The 16,848-nt window shown below is 36.2% G+C and overlaps 2 protein-coding genes and 1 long non-coding RNA gene across 10 annotated transcripts; 2 read left to right on the top strand and 1 right to left on the bottom strand.

Annotated features, from left to right (window-relative positions):
• The first annotated feature begins 973 nt into the window (after positions 1 to 973).
• On the top strand, positions 974 to 4,537 carry LOC111780188 (TORTIFOLIA1-like protein 3). The gene is made up of 5 exons (XM_023660521.2): positions 974 to 1,938; positions 2,024 to 2,132; positions 2,246 to 2,814; positions 3,479 to 3,914; positions 4,080 to 4,537. Exons 1-4 carry the CDS (start codon positions 1,147 to 1,149, stop codon positions 3,896 to 3,898), a joined length of 1,890 nt encoding a protein of 629 aa, XP_023516289.1. The 5' UTR covers positions 974 to 1,146; the 3' UTR covers positions 3,899 to 3,914; positions 4,080 to 4,537.
• Positions 4,538 to 4,683: 146 nt separating this feature from the next.
• LOC111780189 (uncharacterized) lies at positions 4,684 to 11,083 on the bottom strand. 8 transcript variants are annotated; one of them, XR_002812813.2, is made up of 7 exons: positions 11,030 to 11,083; positions 10,797 to 10,887; positions 8,948 to 10,438; positions 6,804 to 6,856; positions 6,389 to 6,538; positions 5,820 to 5,893; positions 4,684 to 4,940 (listed from the first exon to the last, which is right to left on the bottom strand). It is a non-coding gene; the product is annotated as an uncharacterized LOC111780189 (long non-coding RNA). The 8 variants fall into 8 exon arrangements; XR_015413588.1 differs by having other exon boundaries at positions 5,820 to 5,888; XR_015413585.1 differs by having other exon boundaries at positions 5,820 to 6,538.
• Positions 11,084 to 14,205: 3,122 nt separating this feature from the next.
• LOC111780213 (transcription factor MYB1R1) lies at positions 14,206 to 16,481 on the top strand. Its single transcript, XM_023660546.2, has 3 exons — positions 14,206 to 14,609; positions 14,871 to 15,079; positions 15,493 to 16,481. Exons 1-3 carry the CDS (start codon positions 14,312 to 14,314, stop codon positions 15,931 to 15,933), a joined length of 948 nt encoding a protein of 315 aa, XP_023516314.2. The 5' UTR covers positions 14,206 to 14,311; the 3' UTR covers positions 15,934 to 16,481.
• Positions 16,482 to 16,848: the final 367 nt, after the last annotated feature.

The following is a 16,848-nucleotide window of genomic DNA, read 5'->3' as shown; positions in this document are numbered from 1 at the left end:
CTTTCTTTCATCCAATCGATGTGGGATCGCCCCTAAATCCACCCTCCTTTGGGCCCAGCGTCCTTACTAGCACACCGTCTTGTATTTACCCCCCTCCCCCCCTCCCCCCCCCAAGAAGGCTGACACATTGTCCGGTGTTTGGCTCTGATACCATTTGAAACACCATAGATCCACCGCTAGCAGAAATAATGAAAACCATGCAAAACGTCCAGTATCTGAATATGGGGCGTTACAAAATATATATATATATATTTTTTTTTATTTGTGTAGATATTAGATGGCTTGTTAAAGGTAAAATTTTTAAATTCACACGAAAATAATAATAAATTTTTATTAAAACTATGAACTAAATAAAAATTTTAAAACCAAATAAATACAGATTGGATTTGTAATTTAATGATTTTTTTTTTAATAATAAAAACAATAATGAAATGATATTAATATTATTGTATTGGCCGTATAATAAGGTATGATTAAAGATAGATTGAATGTATTTGAAATAATTCATATAAATAATACAAAATAATTGTTATTTGGTTGAATTAAGTATTTATTTAATTATTTCAAATGAAAATTTAATACGCACAAGACTATATAAATACTACGCCGAAAAATTATGGATGAAGCAAACAGTGAAATGATTAAAGTAGGTTGGTCGTCGCCAGCGGGTGATGCAAAGGGCCAATTGTTGGGTGACACGCGTCCTTAAAAATTATGGTCAATTGAAGTTTTTCCTTTTAATTTTACAGGTCTTCACATGTTCCCCGCACCCCGAATTTACTTATTTTTTACCTTTATTTATTTATTTATTTATTACTAATTTCTCACCTTTATTTATTTATTTATTTTAGTGCAAAAAGAAAAGGAAGGTTGGGAGAGAAATAAATGTAGATATGAGGGGGACCAGCGTATAAGCGATGATTAATTTTATGTATTTATTTATATGAGATCTATAAATTTTATTTTCATCACCGGCATAATCTCCCTCACAGTTCTCAACAGTTTAAAACACTAAACCAGTTTTCTCTCATCTTCTTCCCTATCTCCCCGCGGGAAAACTCTGTACTGGTTGTTCGATTTCCTTCCGGCAATGTTGCCGTCGCCGCCTCAGCTCTGACTCTGCCTCCGACTACAGTTCTTCTCGCCATGGCTCTCTCTGCCTCTGCGCCGCAGAGCTTGAAGCTTCGGATTCTCTCGTGCCTCACCAAGCTCTCCGACCGAGATACCTACTCCCTTGCTGCATCCGACCTTGAATCTATTGCTCAGAGTCTTGACGCGAATTCCTTACCGGTTTTCCTTTCATGTATATACTCCACTGATGCTTCGGATAAATCGCTGGTGAGGAAGCAATGCATTCGCCTCTTTGCTGTTCTGTCAGAGACTCATGGAAATTCTCTTTCTCCATACCTCTCGAAGATTCTCTCAAATATCACACGCCGGTTCCGCGATCCTGATTCGTCGGTTCGATCCGCGTGCGTTAACTCTGTAGCGACATTAGCTTCCAGTGTTACCAAATCGCCGTTTTCGACGTTTTTGAAGCCTTTAACTGATTCGCTTTTCACGGAGCAAGATTCTAATTCGCAGATCGGAGCGGCTCTGTGTTTGGCTTCGGCAATTGATGCTGCACCGGATCCGGATCCGGTTAAGCTCGGCAAGCTTTTGCCGAGGTTCGAGAAGCTTTTGAAATGCGATAGTTTCAAAGCAAAGCCGGCTCTCTTGACATTGATCGGGAGTGTTATTGGAGTTGACGGAGCTTTCGGTAACGGAGCTCTGAAAAATTTTGTCCCGTGCTTGGTTGCATTCCTTAGCAGTGAGGATTGGGCGGCGAGAAAATCTGCCGCGGAGGCGCTCGGTAAGCTAGCAGTCTTGGAGAGGGATGCTCTGGCGGAGTTCAAGGCTGGTTGCTTGAAAACGTTCGAGAGTAGGCGATTCGATAAGGTTTCAGTTTTTAATGGTTTTAAGAATATAATATATGAATCGATTTCCGATATTTGATATTGTTTTTCTAACCATTGTGTTATAGGTTAAGGCTGTACGGGAGGTAATGAATCAGATGCTCGAGGCATGGAAGCAGATTCCTGATCTCTCGGATGAGGCGTCTGCGCCAGCTTATTCCCAAGCTTCCTCGAAAGGTAGCATGTTTTGTCATTATATTCAGTGAATGTTTTGCTAATTTCCTTCTTATCTGGTGAAATTGTTGACAGCCTTGTGATCTCTTCCATTTTGGTATTTTATTCTGTTTTAGAAATCGCAAGTGATGGACGTTATCCACCTGGATCCAAGAATAATTCTTCTGCTCGTCTTGACTCTCCTACCCCGAGGAAGAACGCCAGCTCAGTTTGCAGGTCTACTCCGCCAGATGCCTCACCTGCGATGACAGCGAGAAGGAGAAGCCCTTTGAGCGCTGGTGACAAGAAAGCTAGTTTGTCAATGCTCCAAAAGGTTGAGCGTAAAAAGCGTCTGGACTGGAAAGTAGAAGTCTCTGCTAGGAAATCTCCCTCAGGAGAACTGAAGGAAAGAGATGAAAACATTCCGGATAGAAGGATTAGTGAAAACACCAAGATTACGAAACCAGAAACAAGACGGGCACTCTTCAATAAGATTTCTGACGATAAGATGATTAAATTCGGTGGGCTCAGGTCTGTATCTCGCGTAGTTCCTTGTCCGGATGAGGGCCATGAGTCGACTGTTGTAGCAAGTAATGCAACCGACGATCTGCACAGGAACCACAAAGACTCTGAAGAATTGCATTTGATCCGTAACCAGCTTAATCAAATAGAAAAGCAGCAATCGAGTCTTCTAGATATCCTCCAGGTTGGTACCAAATCAAACTGCACTTAGTCTGGAAGTTGAATTTATTTTCATTTCTTCATGCTTGATTCATGTCCTCAGTTAAGTTGATAAATCTTCAGACGCAAATGCATGCTTCAATATTATAGATCGCTCCTAGGAAATTAGAACCATTAGAATACTGGAATATCAAATACACTCTAGTGCCCTTCCTATAATCAGATTGGCATTTAGTCTGCAACAAAATCTTCTAGCGACATAGACTGCAACAAGCACGTAGAACATGGAATCCAAATGAAATCTTCTAGCAACATAGTACATGGATCGAACAAGGTTGTTCCTATATGAGATATGTGAACTCTAGAGTACATACACGATCCAGTCTTCCAAGATGGTTTGACCTCATCCTGCCACCGAAGCTTTAGAGATAAATCATAATTTCGACTACTATTATTTCAGCTGCTTGTCTCAGTTTATAAATCACTACAATTTCCTGCCAGTCACGCATATTGCAGAAAGTATTTATTTATTTTATTGAATTACAAATTACTGCCCCTCTTCAAAATTGCGTTATCTGTTACTGTTAGCGCTTGATTATTTGCAATGTTCAATATACTGATCACTCGTCGCGATACAGTCTTCAAATTTTATCTATCTCACCTGTGTTTTTGTCTTATCTACCATTTAGAACTTCATTGGGAGTTCACAAAACGGAATGCGATCCTTGGAGACGCGTGTGCATGGTCTGGAACGGGCCTTGGATGAGATCTCATATGATCTGGCTGTATCAAGTGGAAGGATGTCTTATGCTAACACCCCCACAACTACATGCTGCCTGCTACCCGGAGCTGATTTTTTGAGCTCAAGGTTCTGGAAAAGAGCAGACGGCAGACACTCATCATCAAAGTTCTCAACTCCCATTGGTGCAACTCCATTGGCTCCAATGCGCAGCAGATCAGGTGATCCCCATGGAGCTAATGTGGATGCTGGATTTATGACTCCAGAGAACCATAGGTTTCAGGTCCAGCGAAGGGGTGGCTTTATGGTGAATCCATTGGCTTTGAGACAAGGTGAACCCAGGGTTGTCTCAAATGCGGCACTTCCTTGAACAATTGGATCAGAAGGTACTAAAGAGTAATTTCTGAACTTAATTTGCTCGCTCTTTTCCATCTTTTCTTTCCTTCCCACATCATGTGTAGCTCCTTACCATGGCTGCTTGCCACTTGTGCGAGATGACCGGATATAGTATTTACTAAACTTCAAACCATTTTTGTTCTTTTTTGTTACAGGCTTACTGCTATGGATTTTCTCATGCCTTTGCCATGGGAATCTAAAGCATTCCTTTGGAACTCTCAAGTGATGCAGAAAGCAACTACCATGAGGTAATGAATTCCGTTTTGGATTTAAAATATTCTCTGGTATGTCTAAACCAAGTGATCTGAAAAATTTCAGTGAGAAGTCCTAAAAAATTTGAGTGAGCTGTCAAGTTAAGTTTATCCTTTTTCTTTTATTACCTTTTTTTTTTTGGAATTTGATTGAAATTGGAAAAAAAAAAAAAAGGAGTATATTACCGAAATGCCAAATATCCTAATATAGAGAGGGTGATTATTGATATGTACATAGGAACCAGAAGACAAGGCCTTTTCACTTCCCTTTACACTTACTCTCCGGGGGGTGACGAGGTCTCTTCAGTTGGTTGAAACATTTCTTGAAGTGAAAAAGAGTACAAATATCTGGGTGATGATTATGATGTTTTTCTATAATTTTTAGCCTTTTATACGTGCATTGAAAATTTTATATTACAGTATAATGGTGGAGTAATTCGAGACCTATAAAGAAAAAGGTAATAGCAAATGTCATAATGCATTTAATCATTCTGATCATTTTAGTTTTAATTCTCTCAACATCTAATCAAGACACTATGGATTACGATTTCTTCAAATTTGTATTTGCATACATGCTTATATTTAGTCACAAATTCCGCCCTCTAATTTTATAGATTCACATAATAGTATAGTACACGTTACATACATTCATTTACATTACAAAATTTGAGTTTGAAGTCTTCCGCACTTGTCGTGTCACATCAAACTGATCTGAAAAGATGAGAGGATGTACTGCTTTTCCCATTTCCACCTATCATTCGAAATCTTAACCCCAAGTAATATCAACCGTTAGATGCCAGTGAAAATTACAATTATTAGATATCTAACCTTTTTAATTATTACTTACAGTTGTAACGCTTATATTCAAACACAGCATATAAATTTCTAATTATTAAACTAGAATACTAATATGTCAGACGGTATATCGTTACTCTAGTAATACTGGAATACAATTAAAGTTGGTTATGTTTGAAGTCTCTATTTTTTAGTGTTTAAAAAATATGTTTGAGTGGAAAAACAATATTTGTAAACAATTAAAAATTAATCCAAAAAACTCTTAAAAGATGGTTTCACCCACAACCGTGTCTCAAATCCATCAATGAATGGCACACATATTCAGGTCTTCATTTAAAACCAACCTAAAAAAAAGTTGGGATGTCTTTCCTCTCCCATCCTTATCCAGTTATGTACCGTACCGCACTACCAACCATCTGGCCTAGAACTAGCTGTCAGAAAGTTCTTAAATGATTTCTTTCACATTCGCGAACAATATGCGATTCCTTCACAAGTTTCATTTCCCCCCACGAAAGTTTTCCCTTTCGGTTCGCATTCGCCCCCCACATTAAATAACCCTTTTCAACAAGCAGCCTATACAATACAATCTATGGCGTTGAGGATTTGATTACAATTCTGTTTGGCCCTAAATTTCAAAATATGCTGGTAGTAGTTACGTTTCGGAGCTTGGAGAAATGGTTTAATATAAAGGTTTTTGGGGAGAATGAAAGATAGTGAGAGATTTTTTTATTTTTTTTATTATTTTTTTATTTTTAGAGAAAAAAGGAGGGAAAATCCACACAAGATATAAATAATATAAAATTATTAAATTTTAACCCAAAATTTGAAGGAACATCAAATGTAACTTACCATTTTACCTTGGTTCAAATCATTTCTTCCCTATTCTCGCCTACAGTGACTGACTTCGTCAATACAATGCTATTCTGTCATGATACGCAATGCACCCAATTCATAAACATTTCAGAAATATAATGGGAAGGCAGTTGCATAGGGATAAGGCCTCACACCTCTGGTTCATACGTAGGTTTTTAACTAACATACGCTATATTAAAGAAACCTACTGCAAAAAAACAAGAAACCAATCTTCATATTCAGATCCTACAGCTCAGCCACATGATCAGCATTTTTAGATCCATAACATTTCAGAGAAAATTATATTGTTTCTTCACCTTCAAGTTGAACTATTCAATTTAAAGTATGCAACTTATCAATCAAAATTTTACATTACGCTACAATAATATCCTAACCATTTCCAATTCAAATAAAAAAATAATAATAAAAAAAACAAGTCAGAGAAAATTTAAGTAACTATAAGTCTATAAATTCATCTAATTGCAAGTCAGGGTTAAAAAATGAGATGTCAGAAAGCAAAAAAGTAAAGTTTCCATAACGCATGATTAAAGGTAAAAACTACTTACCACCATTTCTGTAATAAGAGAGCAGCAATGATCCGTGAAATAAAAGAACACAAGGCAATTGCAGAGGCATGCTCTACGGACAATATTTTGAAGGCCTTGTGGTCTGCCACTAACTTTGCCGCCAAACGGGGGAAAGATGCTCACTTTAGGCTGAAAAGTTCGACCACTCATAAAAAATTATTACCTTCCTTAAGTTTCATCTTTCGTGATGTTCTATGAAAAGATTCTATTCTAACACATGAAAGTAATATTTTTAAATGCACTATTTTCATACTTGTTAAGGAATTAAAACTTGTAAATGTATTTTTCACTATACAGTCAAATGTAATGAAAAAAATGAAGAGTACTATTAGTAATTAGTTAAAAGAAACTTTCACTAATTTAAAAGAATTGTCAAATACACTCTAATTCTAACCTGTGATCTTGCACTCTTGTCTTCTTACTTGCACAAAGGCGTCAAATCTGAAACTAAAGAAAAATTCCCAAAAACTTTTACCAATTTCTTAACACAAGAAAACTACACTTTTGACAGCTAAAAAGCTATAGTGGGCAGTTTATATCTTCAATTCTTTAAAGAGGGACACAATGAGGGAAAAGGCAGAGAGACGTTAAAGAAAAGTTAACCAAAAGGCTGAGATGAAAAAAATAAAGAAAAGTTTAGATAAAAAAAAGGATAATTAGTTTCTTCCCCCATAAGGGATTTACAAAAAAAAAAAAAAAAGTCATCCTAATTAGAGTTAATCACAAAGTGGAGATTTAGTCACAGGAACAATTGAAAAGGGAATAGGAAAACTAGGAGGAACATTGAAATGTTGCCAATTTATAGAATCTATACCTATCATGGTAAATCAAATAATTTCTTTCAAGCCATTAACTCCTAGTAATTGCTCTGAGGGCATTCCTCCATATAATCTCTGTCTTTCATTTGAAGTTGGTTCCACACAGAAGCAACATCAAACTATCCTCAACAGAGAAATAAAGAGCCCAAGATAAGTCAACCGAAAGGAAAAAGAGATTTCCTATGCTGAAGGAGGAGAAGAAACTAGTAAATGGCTTTGTGTTTCTCTACTTTCCTATATAGAGAAGCACCACTTGATTGTAAGGCCATTAATGGACAACTTCCTTATAGTCCCTCCATTGTGTAGCCGTTCAAGAGTCAATAAACATTGCCCAATAGAAAACTTTAACACTCCCACCTTTCCAAATTGAGAGTGCTAGATTTTGGAGGAGCAAGGCAATGGTAGCTGTTAATCTTGAGAAAAGTAAATTAATAAAAGATAACCTCCTCATATCACCTTGGACCATAGCCTTTAACAGCTCCAATATGCAGCAAAATTCCTTAATCTCCAACTTCCTCAAATTCCTCCTGTTCAAATTTTCTGGGATATAGCAGTTTTCTCCTAGAACTAAGTAATCGTAGCATCCGATTAGAGTTCTACAGCGGAACTAAGTAATTTCTGTATTGAAACCTCTGCTACTAAAACCACCTATAATTTTTTCCAGAAAGATTTATTAATGCATTTATCAAGTCTGACAGAAGAAATATCTTCAACTAGACCTTTGGTTTTCGAAAATTTCCACCAAGGGCAATGACTGCTTCCTTTCTTCGGTTCTCTTGTTGTCCACTACCTCTCTTTCCCATACAAGCATGAGAATATGAGATGACTTTAAACCACCTATAAATAAAAGCTGAGTACCTTTTTTTTTTAAAACTCAATCCAGTTGACTATATATGGGTAGCCATTCCCACTTCTCACCACCCTCCAAGAGAAGTCCTCTTTTTCCTTTCCAATGTAAGTCCCCACGCTCATCGGAATTGGAAGATAGACATAAAGAAGGTAAGCAAGCTATCGAAAACGAAGTTTGAAAGTTTTCAACCCCCATTTGACGGATAATTTAGCAATGCGATTGGAAGGGTGGTCTCGTTGCGGATTCAAAAACTCGGGGGGTGGGAGGAAAAAAAGCTCTGTCCTAATGATAGAAAAGGGAGAAACAGCTACAGATAGCTACAATTATTGAATACAGTTACCTTCAAGATTTAAACACGATGATTAAAAGACCATTTAGAATTCACTGCGACACTATAAATTCACAACCTGGAGTTTCTAATTCCCAAGTGTTGCATGTTTCTAATTAAGCAAAATCCAACTTTGGAGCGTGTCCACCAAGTTTTGTCCCAAAAAATTGAACGGAATGCTGACTTATGATGATGATGGATCAAAATAATCCGACGAGGTGAATAAATTTAAGAAAAGGTCCGAACGTGGCCAAATTATCTAATGAGCAACAGATTTTTTGTGCGAGAGTGTGTTGAGATAATTTGACTAGAGACTCAAAGTAAAAACAAAATGGTCTGTAAGGCTCATAAGTTTCATCGTGCTGATAATGGACAGTTCATTCCATTCGTGGCACCCAATTAGGAAGAGCATATTTCCAGCTCAGTATTCAAGTGGTTTCCAGCGACATCAAGTTTCATATTATATTAATAACTCAATATATAGCTTTGAGGTAATAAATTGTAGTGGCGCAATAAATTTTCAAAAACGATAAATAACCAACCTGATGTGCAAAATGTGCTGGTTGCCGACTATCTTTAGATAATTCAACCATGAAGCTTCAATTTTAAGTCTCTTCAAAACCATTCCTTTGCTCCTCATTCCTCTTTAAATGCTCTCGTTACGAGATGAATTACCGTCTGAATTAACTGGCAAGTCTTTGTGCTTTCTACAAATTGCGTGCTTAAGAACGTAAATATTTATAGGTTGCCTGTGGGAGTCATCATGCAAATCAGAAGCAGACCTTTCAAACTAAGATAACAAGCCTTTAACAGTTTCGGTATCACTTCCGCAAGCCGGAGTCAAAAGGTTGAAGGACAAAATTTCCGGGCTGCGCGTGTCCAACTCAACTACGACCACATCGTCATTTGTTGAGAAGCATGCATTCCAATATCACTTTCAGCATCTTCATGTGTTGCAAACACTTCATCCTTTTCCGATAGAACACTAAAATTTAACGGAATTAAACAATGTTTCTGACTACCAATTTCATTCATGATTGGTAAACTCTCTCCAGGTTGATTAGAGTTGTCTACAAACGGAATTCCAGATCAATGAAGAACCGGTGCAGGATGTGTGTCCATGGCCTCACTAGTGAAGAACATGCTTTGGAGTTTGGAGAGCTCTTCTTTTCTGTAACTTCTCCATGTTCTGGAAACTGGCATAATACTGTTACCTTCACCTGCATATTTTCGATACGTCCGAAATCTTCTTAGCAGAAGGTATATGTATTGCTTCAGCCTTTTCATCTCCCATGGAAAATGCAACTTTTCATCTGTTGAAGGTATTGTGCAAATCCTGTCGATAATTTTATCTTCTCTAGTTCCGTTCTTCTGAGTATCATTATCGTGATCATCATCAAGAAGGAATCATCTGGTGGCTTTCCACTGTTAATAATGGAATTTTGGAGAAATGAAAGACTGATACTCCGTATAATTCTGATAGCCACTGAAAAAAATGACCTGTTTGGAAGAGAATATTTTATCCTATGTTTCAGTATTCTTTTCATTTTCTGAAAAGTCACTCTGATAACAGTATAATCTGTCTGCACCACTTTCAAATTATTATCAACACACACGTTTGGTCATGTCGCTTAGGTCTTCTCATGTATTTCATGCGAGGCATCCATTTTAAAGGTTCTGATTCTTTGCCTCTTCTTTCAATGAAGGCAAAGTCAGTATCACTGGTGCTTTTAAGCTTGCACTTAACTGACATGTCCATTTCACAAGAAATGAGCTGATGTTCCAGAGGAGAACCACTTAAAATAACCGTGGACTCACCATAAACAAGAGAGTTCAGAGGCTGTAATGTCATGTCTTTCTTAGTAGCAATATGTCCTGCTAATTTTTCTCATTTACGTATGTTGATTCCTGTTCATTACTTTATCCAATCTATCCTGAATTTCTCGCAACTCTTATCCAATATCTTTGACCTTCGCTACAACTTCTGCTTCTCGAATCTGAGCCCAAAGTTATCGCATCTCGCTTTCTCCAACCTGCAATGGAAGAAAATTACAACTCTACGGTTGTTCGTCTCGTAAAGGAAAACAATGCTGAAGGAAGACAGAACTAAAGGTTTGAATTAGAATCGTTTACTAACTAAATAACTTGAGAGTATTTGATTTTATAAATTGTAAAAGAATGTTCTCACTGGCTTAAAATGTAGCAAACTAACTGAAACTAAGCGGCACAGCTGTAATAGAGTAAATTATAATAGAAAAATTGTCGAGTATAACACAAGGATCACAATGATCGGTGCTAAACAAACGATCTCTTCTAAGCAATGCACGGTGTAAAAGAAGAAAGAAAAAGGAACTCCGAACAATATTTTCACGAAAATCAACACCAGAATACCTTTAGTCCACGAAACCATTATCTGCGCCGCCGCTTCTTTTGCTACATTGCGGTATACTTCCGCATAAACCGTCTCCAATGCCGTCGATATCTAAACATCCATTAACCAACAAGATTGAACTTCGAAAACGAAAAAGACAAACAGAATCAAACATTCCGGATAGAGGAAAAGAATCAAAGGCGAAGGAAACAAGCAATGTTTTCTTTAATGTAAAGATAAACAGAAAAAATACCTCGGAATCGCCCACTCTTGAGACTTTTCCAGAGATTTCACGACGGAAATTTAGATGCAGAAGACGAAGTGAAGAATTTGAGAGGCAAATAAAATCCTTCTCTTATACGATTTTACCAAATTACCCTTATCGAATCACATAATTACGTGCCTGAGGGAGCCCTAAAATCGTCAATTCGGTCTCTTTCATATTTTTTGGCGCCGTACGCGCGCCATGAGATTGGCTCCATCACCAGCCGTTGGATCGTTGGTGTGGTCAAAGTTTATTAGCACGTGGGAGAAATACCGCACGTGTTAGCTGAAATTTTAAAATAATTAAGGTAGATAAAATATTACTTTGATCCTTTCGTTCGGAACTTATTATTTAGATTGATTTTTAGTTTTTTATTACCAATATTAGTTAGAAGAACTAAAACGGAAAATTTAATATTTTAATAATTAAATATATTTCAACCCATATAAACTATATATTTTCGATACTAATTTATAATCCAACGAGCTACAAAGACGTCATCAATATTTAATATTATATATAAAGAACGCTTCAATTCCTTTTTAAAAATAAAAAAATAAAAAATAAAAACTTGAAATTTTATACTCCATTAATTTCGTACCACTCTTTTATTTATTTATTTAATTCCAACTTTATAAAATTAAGGAGTTTAACTTATAAATATAAAATTAAAACAATAAAGTAATTTGAAGACGTACAACATTTGGAGTGTGGATTTAGAATAATTGAGGTGAAGAATTAAATATTGTGCCAGCTGTAAAACATAAGATGAGGACACTATATGCAATATTAATTATTATTCTCAGTTCGGTTTTTTTCTTTCTTTAATTTATTTTATTTGAAAGAGAGCTCCTTGAGATTTGTGAAGAGATACCAAATGTTGATGGATTGGAGTTCGCAGATTAGATAATTATTATTATTATTATTATAAACTTATAATATTCATATTACTATTTCTGATTCCTATTTTTACTTATTTAAAAATTAAACTTTATATATATATATATATATATATATAATGCAATTATAAAATATTTAAACTAGATAATTTATTTCAAAATTTATAGAGAAAGTAATAGATTTTTCCTTTAAAAATTTAATGGTGATTTATTAAAAATATGTAATTAAATTTAGACATTTGAAAATACCAAATTAAAATAGAAAAAAACAGTATTATAGCCATTTTTTTAAAATTATTTTCTATAAATAATTAATATTTACACGTGAAATTATATATATGTCAAGAAAAATGTTACCAAATTTAAAAAAACAACAACTTCGATTGGAATCTTATTGGAAATATTCGGTTTTTTCCTTTTATTTACATTTAAATTATTTTGTACTTTAATATTTTAAATATTGGAACTTGCGTTTGACCTAACAAACAAATAATAAATGAAATTAGTGGGTTTCAATTGACCCATAAAAAATGATGGGTTGGTTAAGGGTCCCACTCGGAGCCCTAGCCAGATAGGAAGATAACATTAATAACGTGTATGCAAAAAGGAATGTTTCGTTATCTTTTTGAATCGACCTGTGTTCTCACAATCCACTCTCTTGGACGTCAACATCTTCGTTGGCACCCCACTTGGTGTATCTGGCTCTGATACCATTTGGCTAGTGAGTCCATCCCCTTGGGAACAATATCGTTCAATGTCTTACTCTGATACTATTTGTAACAGTGAAGTCAAAATATTGTCCACTTTAACCTCTTACGTATTGTCATTAGCCTCACACTTTAAAAACACTTATATTAAAGAGTGTTTTCACACTTTTATAAGAGAAGGTTCGATTCTCCTTGTTGGATGATGAAAGTCCCACATCGGCTAATTTAGGAAATGATCACGGGTTTATAAGTGAGGAATACTAACCCTATTGATACGAGACCTTTTGGGGAAGCCTAAAGGAAAGCCATGAGAGCTTATGCTCAAAGTGGACAATATCATACCATTGTGGAAAGTAGAAGTTCAGTTTACAGTATATTGAATCGCGCATTCAAACTCAAAATTTTGAATCAAAATCCATCTATTTGCTCAACAGATCAAAGTTTAGGTTAGAATTTGACGAGGTATCGTATACAAAAATGGTGAAATTTAAAACGAAAAAATGAATATATTTCGGTTAGAGAAAGAAGAAGAAGCCAAAAAAAAAAAAAAAAGGTAAAGTTTGAGGAGTGAATGAAAATGATGGGTGAGCATATTGGAGGGCGTAGCAGAGGCCACCATACACAACATTATCATATTATGCGATGCATCACATCCCTTCGCCCTTCAATTTCACTTATATTATTCTCATCCCCTTTTTTCCCATTTGATTTGAATCGAATATGCCAATCCCACACCCACGCTCCACACTTTCCCTAGGCTTCTCATAACCCCCAAAAAATATCCAATAATAATAATAATATTAATAAATATCCAACGAATCAATTTGATTCAATTTTTAAAGGGGAGAATCGAGGATCTTTTATTTTATTTTATTTAAATATTTTGTGTATTATTTTTCTTTTTAAACTTTTTATATCGTGAAATTGTATTCAAATAATATCGAATTGAGTGGTTAACAATAAGATGCCTAAAGCTTTTTGTGGCTTATGATTAAATTAAAAAAAAAAAAAATACAATAAATTTGATGTTGTAAACTTAGGGGATTTAATTATTGAGTTATGAGATTTAATTTAACATATATTAAATATTTAAAAGGTTTTATCATCAATGTCTTGGAAGTTCCTTTTCATCGATAAATGAGTTACTTTATTGCAAGTTTACTCTACCCATTTGTTAAATATAATATTAAAAATTTAAATTTTATATCTAACCTATCTTAATATTCGATCACACCTTTAAATTTTTAAAAAAACTTTCAACCACCTTTAAATTATCGTAATCAGTATCACAATTAAGTTGTAAAAATTTTAGAAATAATTTATGAAATGTAGCGGGATAATTTTCATGTAAATATTTTTAATTATATTAATATGAATATTTTTGAAATATAAAGTTTAATGAGATTTTTTAGACATTTTTTTTATTTTATTAATCTAGTCAAAATAAAATTACCACGTTTTATCCTGAGGCGTGTCTGCACCGACCTCCACGTGCCGCGTGTGGCACCTTGAGCTTCATCTGTTTGGTCTGCCTCTATATAAACACATGCTTCTCTCTGCGGTTACCTTCCTCCTCCATATCCGACACGCTTCCTTCTTCACTTGTATACTTCTGAAAACCCTCTCGCCGTCGAAACTGTCGTCGTTGTCGTCTCTTTTTGATCATGCGAAGCACTGCTGCCGTCGTCAATGAATCCCCCGCCGCCGAGACCTGTGGCGGCGGTCCTGGTGAGATCATGCTGTTTGGTGTGAGAGTAGTGGTGGATTCGATGAGGAAGAGCGTGAGTTTGAACAATCTGTCGCAGTACGAGCAACCTCATGAAGTCGCTGATGTAATCACTAACGACAGTAAGAACGACCTTGTTTCCGTTAATAACAAAGATGATGTTGCTGCTGGTTATGCCTCTGCGGATGATGCTGTTCCCAACGCCCGGGGGAACCGCGAGCGTGAGCGCAAGCGAGGTTCGATTGGCATCGGATCTCCGATCGCTTTTGATTTCTGCTTCTCTTGTTGATTCGTATCAATTTCTTCTGGTTTCTGGTTCCTTTTTCCCTGATTCCTATGGTTTCTTTAGATTCAAATTTTCGATCTAGTTAATTGAGTACTAGAGTAACTCTGTTTTATGATGAGCTTACGGAAAGATGGTGGAGTTTGCGTTTTGAATTTCTGTATCTCTGATTTTGTGTTTATGTTGACAAATTTCTTGTGTGAATGGAAAATAGGCGTGCCTTGGACTGAGGAAGAGCACAAGCTATTTTTGGTTGGACTGCAACAAGTAGGGAAGGGGGATTGGAGAGGAATTTCTAGGAACTTTGTGAAGACTCGCACCCCAACTCAGGTCGCTAGCCACGCTCAGAAATACTTTCTTCGCCGGAGCAATCTAAATCGCCGTCGCCGTAGATCTAGTCTTTTCGATATCACGACGGACACGGTAATTTACGAATGCTTGCCATTCAATTACTATATTCCATTTGTTTGATTGTTAAATCTGATTACTCATATAGGATTCCTGATCCTGAATTTTTCGACGATCTAGCATAACTTGGTTGTTGATTGGGAGTCAACTAGGTGGTTGGATAACTTCACTAATTATTTGGGCGATTGACGAATTACTCTCTATGACGATGGATCTAAGATTTATTTTAGTATGCATTTTCTTAGAGACGAACGTTGACCTTTAAAATACCAAATTGCTTAAATGATTTCCATATGTCTAGCTTCTGCTGTTTAATTGACCAATGAAAGACATGACTTTTCTATCTCATAACCTCTATCTGTCTCTTACCAACCCTGAAAAGTTTGATTTTCACGCTAACTCTGATTTTTCTTTTCCTTTCGTGTTAGGTCACGGCTGCTCCAATGGTTGAAGAGCCAGCGCAGCGTCAAGAAATTGCCTCTCAATCCCATTCCTTTATTCCATCACCCCCACCTGAAATTTCTAAGCACAATGTAATTCCAGTAGAGCAAACTTTGCCATTTTCGTTTGGGCCAGCACCATTAGCCACCACTCTAACCAAGAATCTGATGGAAAAGTGTGGTCCTGGAGAAGTGAACACAGAAAGTGATGGATCACTGAAGCTCGGTCTCAAGGATTCCATCTTTCCCTCTAATCAAAATCCAACCTCAACTGGTTTGAACTTGAATTCAAACCCAGCTATGGAGTCATCAGCTTTGTCTCTTCGCCTTTCCTTAACATCTGACCAGAGAGAGGCTTCATCAAGACACCCAACTTTCCAGGCCATGCCAAGTTTCAATAATGGTGAGGGCATCATAAGTGCAGCCTAATGATTTACAGACCGGGGAGAAGTTATTGACAATTAGAGGGAACGTGGCTATAGACGACAGAAGTTATTAGGTGACTGAATCTGATCCTATCCAGTGCAGACCCGGAAAAAGGGGGTTGCTCCATGTTTTTGATGGCATCTATGTTATCTAGATTCTTGATGATTTGCTGTTCTTGTCGGTAGCTGATACTGACTGAATAATGACACTGTTCTCTGTTAGAAATGACTGTATTTTGGTGGGTCTGGTCTCTTGTGGGTATGCTTGTAGTTTGAAGGATGGAATATCCAAGTTGGATAAAATGGGTGGTTGCGATACTGTGAAAGAAGCGGGGGAGGAGGCAAAATTCCCCTGTTTCTGTATCTTCCATTAATTTTTTTGTCAACGTTTGAAAGGAATCTCTAAGATCTCCACATCCACAGTGATGGGTCATTATGGGTGTTGTGTGTCTGAGGCCGTGTATTTGTATATGTGGTATGGGTTCTCTTCGTCTTATCGTCCACAGCCTTCATTGGATGTAAAAACTCATGTAATACACTCGGAGTTTTTCATTTCCAGACTTCTCAATACTTCTTAACCTAGTTTAAATCCATTGAATGAACCATAATTGATTGTTTATTTTGGGGTAAGATGGATATTTTTAGAGAAGAAAAATTGTAGGATTTGAATGAATGACATTCAAGTAATAGGTAGTAGAGCCGTATTGAATCTTATCAAATCCTATACAGCCTATGAAACTTCTTTTTGCATGTGCTATGTCTATCTCTTTGTACTTTTAAAATCTTATCTTCTTATCTTCGACAGTTTTCAATTCTAGCTTTAATGACCTTTTTTTTGAGAAAAAAATTGTTCCGAGCCTATCATGAAAATGAAATAAATAATATGTGAAAGATTAGTCACTCATTTGAAGGAATGCAA

Source organism: Cucurbita pepo, chromosome 18 (genome assembly GCF_057944985.1).
Source record: "Cucurbita pepo subsp. pepo isolate OVF chromosome 18, ASM5794498v1, whole genome shotgun sequence".
Lineage (NCBI taxonomy): Eukaryota > Viridiplantae > Streptophyta > Magnoliopsida > Cucurbitales > Cucurbitaceae > Cucurbita > Cucurbita pepo.
This window is presented reverse-complemented; position numbering and strand designations above follow the sequence as displayed.